The sequence below is a fragment of the Photinus pyralis genome, unplaced genomic scaffold (assembly GCF_008802855.1).
Source record: "Photinus pyralis isolate 1611_PpyrPB1 unplaced genomic scaffold, Ppyr1.3 Ppyr1.4_LG8, whole genome shotgun sequence".
NCBI classification, from domain to species: Eukaryota; Metazoa; Arthropoda; class Insecta; order Coleoptera; family Lampyridae; genus Photinus; species Photinus pyralis.
Window position 1 is genome coordinate 3,220,663 of NW_022170819.1, and position 7,110 is coordinate 3,227,772.

The window sequence follows — 7,110 nt, forward strand, 5'->3', positions numbered from 1 at the left end:
TTGTGTGTGCGTAATATATTTATTTGTTCTTGTCTCACGTCCCAACACATACAAGAACCGATCACACAACGTAGGAGTTCATTCGTGCCACCCATATCAAGCCGACTGCCATCCAGATTCAAAAGTGCCGCGAAACGTCCCTCGTTTCGACTTGAAAGGTAGGTGGCTCTGTTTGTAGTTTTTTTGCCAGAGTTGCCAACCTTACCTTCCACTATGTCCACACAGCCATTTAGATTCAAGGGTTGATTATTTGATTTTTTCGTCGATAGACCATCTTTGATGAGGATGCTAAAAAGTAGACACAAAAAAAAGAATACAAAAATGTTTTTATTATTCCACCTAACAAAAAAATTTAAATGACTCCTTTAATTAGTTTTTATAAAAGCAAGTTAATAATTTTCGATAAACTGAATACTTAAACACGTTTCACACTGTTTGTATAAGGGTAAAGTGTTTGAAACGTCGACGCATCCGGAGCAACTTCGTCGTCCGACTCGGAGTCGCCATCGGACTCGAAGGTATTGTCGGGTATGTCGTAAAGCCTAATCATCGGCTTATTCGGATCTTTCATAATCAAAAATTTGCCATCTTTCTGCTTCATAACCAAATCGACGATGCAGCGCAAAATTCCCCAGGCGTTGTCCATGTTCAAATTGATCTGGCTGGCGAACTCGTGGGGTTTGTACTGCTGCGTGCCCAAGATCACGTGCTTGCTGTTGTCGCGCACGTGCGTGCGGGACACGTAGCCGAACTTAATTTGGTCGCTTCCCGCGAGTAGGGCTTGGACGGTCCATTTCGCCAACTTGCAGGCGTTATTTCGAAGCTCGTTCGCCAGGACGGCGCCGCGTTGGTTGTCCAACTTTTGGCGCCACTCGACGCCGTTCGCCGACTTGGAGTCCCACTCGTTCAACGCCTTTATTGTCAAATATTGAAGTTCGCCACTGGGCGATTGGACGACGGCGTCGTGCTCGCATCTTGCCACCAAAACCTATACACACCAAACTGATTTTAGCCGCGCGAGAGACGGTTACGTTGACACTTACAATTCCGCCACCCAGATCCCACTTACGATAGCGGTAGGCGACGCTAGCGACCTCTCCCTCTTCGTCTTCGGAAATGAAGGGATTGGGATTATCAAACTTGTAGCGGGGCTCATTTTGACCGGTACGTAACACCTAAACGTAACGTTATTTATTATTAATTTATTTTAGCTAAGGACATAACTAGTTAACAGTTAATATATCAATAATAATAGGTCAATTTTTTTGCTTGATTCTTGTGGGAATGGAGTTAGGATTGTAGTAAGCGTCATTGGAATGTTCTTAAAGGCAAAAAAGCGCAAAGAAATTTGATTCGGCTCAAAAAAGCACCAATATATTGATAGTCTTATCGTTTTTTAGTAAATCTCATCGTATAGGTTAGCATTTAAGACTTCAGGCAGGTCCATTTTGTTTGCTAAAATTTTCTCGTTTTGATTTTGATGAGACATACGCTCGGCCCACCGGCTACGACGTCTCGCCTCCTTAGATTCGTAAAGTTATTAACTTTTAATCTTATTAAATTATTAAAGTTATTCCGCGATCCCACGATCTCCGAAAACCGCAATAGGAAATTCGGTGCCGTTTTCGAGTTATAAATTTTTTTCCAGATTTTTAGTTCTTACGGCAGCTGATTCGACGGGACGCCGTAGGAATTTTCTTCAACCTCGCTTAAACTTGCGATAACTATCCCTATCCTAACCGGCGCCGCGATGTCCTACCTTGAACCATACAGAAGCGAACCCACACGTCGACGCTCCCCAGCCGCTCGGGGAAATTTCCTAGGTGCCATTTTCTCAGAATCGATGCGAATTTGTCTCAAGAAACTAACTTGATCCAAATTGAGTCATTTAAAAAAAAAATAAAAATGAAACTTGCCTGAGTTTACTGTTAATAAATGACGAAGGCTCAATAATAGTGCCGTTGATAAGTTCGTACGGTTTGATGTCAACTCTCAAAAAATGTCAGTGACCAACAAACACGCACGTGCAAACAAAAACACAACGAAAACACTTGCGAGTTTTGAAAAAAACTTATTTTAATTTTTTAAACCGCACAGAAACGCGAAAAATATGCAACAAGCAGAAACCCAGCTGCGTTGTAATTATTTTTGCAATAGATAAATTATTCAACCCCCCCCCCCCCCCATGCAGATTTTAAAAAATTAAAGTTTTGTAATCTATGCATTCCAAATTCTGGAAACCATTTCATTTTTTTCATGTTTTGTTGGACCCCCAACCTCCTGACCCCAATAAATGCCAGAAGTTGCTCACACAAGCAGTTGCAAAAATGTACAGGGTGGCCAAATAAGAATGCGAGGTACTGTATCTGGGAACCTGTCCATCGTAGAGGCTTGTGGTAAAAAAATTTATTACTAAAACGGCCATGAGAAAAACCTGGAAAATATTTTTAAGTTTCTGCAATGGCCGCTAGGGGGCGTAACTGCAATCTGGAATCTAAAAAAGTGATTTTCTGTTAATTCCGCTACATTAACCTAACAAAAAAATGTCCGGTCCTTGAAGTTGACGATAATCTGAACCTTTTTTGTTTGACAATTTTTCCTGTATCTCTAAAAATGAAGTGGTGGAGGGTATTCAAAGGTTCCCGTAAAAAACACCCTGTATCTTCGAAACGACTGAGCCGATTTTAACAAACTCGGTTTAATTGAAAAGAGTTATTCTTCGGCTACAAATATTATAATATTTGAAGTTTTGTTAGTTTCACATATCGCCGCTTGAGGGCTTTTTTCGACATTCCGACAGAAATGGTTAATTTTCACAACAAAATTAAATGCGTTGGTTTGATTTTTTTTTTCATGAAAAAGTAGCTAAATGATGCCTAAATAAGCTCGCGAAAACCGCATCTCGATATCTTGTTCCTAACCTAAAATTTAGGCCAAAGAAAATTGTATACCCTGAAAATTTTATTTTTTTAAGCTAATTTTTCCGGAATTATTTTTATTATATAATTTGTGACCCTAAGGTAGATGTATTTAAAAAAGGGAGCTTTTAATTCCGCCGTAAATGTTCGAAATGCTGGCCATCACGATATAAAAATATATATATATCTCAAGATATCGAGATGCTGTTTTCGCAAGCTTGTTTAGACATCATTTAGCTACTTTTTCATGAAAAAAAAATCGCAAAATGCATTTAATTTTGTTGAGAAAATTAACCATTTCTGTCAGAATGTCGAAAAAAGCCCTCAAGCGGTGATATGTGAAACTAACAAAACTTCAAATAGTATAATATTTGCAGCAGAAGAATAGCTCTTTTGAACTAACCCGAGTTTGTTTAAATCGGCCCAGCCGTTTCGAAGATACAGGGTGTTCTTTATGGAAACCTTTGAATACCCCCCACTACTTCATTTTTAGAGATACAGGAAAAATTGTCAAACAAAAATTGTTCAGATTATCGTCAACTTCAACGACCGGACATTTTTTTGTTAGGTTAATATAGCGGAATTCACAGAAACATCACTTTTTTAGATTCCAGTAAAGTCACTAAATATAGAAAGTACCGCAATCCCTTGGGCTCGTGTGTTAGAGAGAGAACGCATGATTTTTGCCCAAAAATGGCGGAAGTTACCAGATTCTAAAACTTCAATGTTAGGGATTGTTCGACCTGTTTGGAGATGTCTGTATATATTTTTATAAAACATGACAGTACTATGAAGTTAGGTTATAAAAAATGCCAGCTATTCAGATTTTATTTGTCAATTTTTTTAAGTTGGCAGCAAATTTGCCCAAAAATGACGGATGATTGCGGTAGTTTCTATCATGGGCATACGCAACTTTTGGTGTAGGGAGGGGCAAAAAATAAATAAATTATTAATTAAATTATTTGAAAATTCACTTTTTAATCTACAACCTCATTTACAAATAATTAAAAATTGAGCAGTACTTCATCAAAAGCAAAAAATAAAATTGTGGGAAAAAAATGTTTAATGAAACACATAATATACATTTTTATTTTTAGTAGGTAATAGTTACTAAAAACGTCTTCAAAATTACGAGTATTATATCTCAAAATCTGGCTCAAAATATTACCGCTTTTATATCAATTAATTTTGTATTAAATATTCAAAAAAAAAAAAACACGGGGCGAAAATAGATAGGTAGATACAGAGGTAGATATAAAGGCCATTTCGGTATATCGGTAGAATTTTAGGCAAATTGAAAAAAGACAATTCTTACAGATATTTTTTAACAAACAAAACGTAACCTGTGGCCAGGCCAAGGGGAGGCAGCTGCCCCCCCCCCCTTGCCCCTCCCTGCGTACGCCCATGGCTTTCTATATCTAGTGACTTTAGATTCCAGATTGCAGTTACGCCCCCTATTTTCGAGGTTTTGATCGTGGCCGTTTTAGTAATAAATTTTTTACCGCAAGCCTCTACGATGAATAGATTCTCAGATACAGTACCTCGCATTCTTAGTTGGCCACCCTGTACAGCGCACGGGAGGACATTCTGGGAAATTATAAGAGCATATTCTGGCGGTAAGTTTTAGGGAAAAATCCAGAACGCAATGAAGGAAACCTATTTTTTTTTCTTTTGACAAGCTCCGCCCAGCCGCCATGTTGCATCGAAAATTCAAATTAGAAATCATCAAATACCAATACAGTGCAGTGTAGGCAACACACAATAACCGTATACATTTAGCAAAAATTTGATGCAACATGGCCGCCGATCTCAACAACCAATCAAACCTATTTTTTCTCTTTTGACAAGCTCCGCCCAGCCGCCATGTTGCATCAAAAATTCAGTGTAGTGTAGGCAACACACAATAACCACATACATTTAGCAGAAAGTTGATGCAACATGGCCGCCGATCTCAACAACCAATCAAAAATTAGACACTCAATTGTTCGACCAATGAAACCTGGTGGAAACTGAGTCACTTACTTGCTGACTGAAATTGTGATTGATAAATGTTGCCTCCAGGGCTAGATTTCTGGGAGTATTGAACGAAATACCGTCATCCTGTGGCGGTTCCACGGAGGTTTCGTTTACAGTAAGCAAATCGAATTCGGTATTGTCACGTTTGTCGAAGAACAACTTGTCACCTGCAATTCATCGTTAAGCGATACCGTACTCGTTACGAACCGGCTCACTCACCAAGTTTCTCGATGACAACATCCCACGAGTAATTTGACCGAATGCAACACATAATAGTCGCCAGAATTGTATCGGTAATGTACACGTTGCCTTCAGTTTTTGACAATTTTCGAATAATCGGGTCGTCGGTTGTCGTTACCTAAGGCAAATAAATCAGTGGGAATGGAACGGGACGGCAAAAGTACGTACAGTATGGAAGATACGATCAATGCGCTGCAGAGGCTTCTCGCTCTTAACGTTCACGCGATCGTAAGTTTTATCGTAATATTCCAATTCGCCACAACAATAAACGTCCTCACCTAAAAAAAGCGGTACACTTAACGTCCTGCAAGGTCAAGGAAGGCTTACCGTCTTTAATACTGGGCAAAGACAATTTCCCTAAACGCGGGAAATCCATTTCTTCAATCGTAACCCAGTCGGGGCGAACCGTAACGGACGCGTCTCTGATCTTAATTTGAGGCTGAAATGCGACCGTTAATTAATCGAGCATGCAAAACCCCCGGTACGTACGCGACCTTGCGACCACTTCTTAATTTGGTTCTTACGGTCACGATCTCTCGCCTTAACTCCCTTGCCCAAAGCCTGCATTCCTCCGGATAAGCCGCCGCGAATTCCCCTCCCGCGCATGTTCCTTTGGTTACCCTTGAACCGTCCGCGCTGATACGGCGGTTTTTGAACACGAGTGGTGTCGACCAAATGGAAGGTGCTCTCGTCCTCGTCGTGGTAGTAAGCATACTGGCTGCCCGAGCCGAACTGCGACGCGTACTTGCCTACGATTCGTGCGATCGTTAAATTGGAAACCGCGAAATGGCAACTACTTACTTGCGTATTTCTTATCCTGAAACGCGGCACCGGTCCAGTCGCTTATTTTCCCTAAACGATCGCCCTTGCTGAAGGGCTGGTAGGGAATGTCGCGAAACTGGTCAGGCATCTCACACGGTCCCCATCCCACGGGGTTATCTTGTATAACCGGCGCCGAAAAATGGGGAACACCTTCCCCAGTTGATCCGTCCGTCATAGTCATTTAAAGATGAGAACTTTAGATAAATTTACGTGTTCCACAATATGCTTATGTTAACTTATAGGTTAGAAAACGAGGAAGTTCCGTCACTGTAATAGGAATCTACATTATCGACATATTGGTATTCATCCAGTGGCGGAGGGTTTAGGGCTCCAATTACATAGTAGGAGTCCCACTAGGCTGCTCTTAGTGCGCCTTCACACTGAGGCCTGGGCAACTTAGCAGCGTTGCTTAGCCGAATCCAATAAAATTCCAAAATTATCTCGTTACTGTCAATGAATAATCATTGATCTGTTTCAGGCTAGTGGCGACATCTTTGACAAGCAATTTTGTTAGTGCATTTTCACTTTCAAAAAATAAAAAGTGCACTTTTGCGATTTTGATGTCTGTCTGTCTATCTGTCTGAGTCAGCACCGCGATCGTGCATTTTAATACCCCACGCTACCTAAGGATGCTAAGCCCTTTAAGCTCGAAGTCAAATGACTTCCTTCCTAAATTTAAGCTTTTGTGTTACCGTCGCTGGCACGCCATTCTAGTAATTTTTGTATTACCCCCGAACGTTAGTAGGGGAGGTATTGCATATTGGGATAAAAATCCCCCCCCCCCTCACCCCACTTTATTGATGGAAGCACCAGAAATCCGCAACAAAATCTCGATCATGTCGGTCTCTCGATATGTCGGTCTGTCTGTGCACCCATTTCTGGCTAAACATCTTTTTAGACATAAAAGAAAGAGCTTTTCAGCTCCAAAATGAGCACGCGCAGGCGTACGGGTGTGCTTGTCACAGCATAAATAAAGGCAACACACCGCCTACTAGGAGAACTATTTACAAGCAGCCAAGTGCTTTATCTTCTTTGAATAAATGGGAAGCTCCTGTCTATCTCCATCCGAGGGGATGATCACGAGGGAAATTCTTGTTTCTCATACAGGAAATTT

At 40.8% G+C, this 7,110-nt stretch overlaps 1 protein-coding gene across 1 annotated transcript; it reads right to left on the reverse strand.

Annotated features, from left to right (window-relative positions):
* Positions 1 to 311: 311 nt before the first annotated feature.
* LOC116179044 (eukaryotic translation initiation factor 3 subunit D) lies at positions 312 to 6,260 on the reverse strand. Its single transcript, XM_031498747.1, has 8 exons — positions 5,976 to 6,260; positions 5,664 to 5,923; positions 5,502 to 5,613; positions 5,343 to 5,452; positions 5,154 to 5,292; positions 4,941 to 5,101; positions 1,044 to 1,175; positions 312 to 988 (listed from the first exon to the last, which is right to left on the reverse strand). The coding sequence occupies exons 1-8, from the start codon at positions 6,175 to 6,177 to the stop codon at positions 416 to 418; spliced, it is 1,689 nt and encodes a 562-aa protein (XP_031354607.1). The 5' UTR covers positions 6,178 to 6,260; the 3' UTR covers positions 312 to 415.
* Between the last annotated feature and the right edge of the window lie 850 nt (positions 6,261 to 7,110).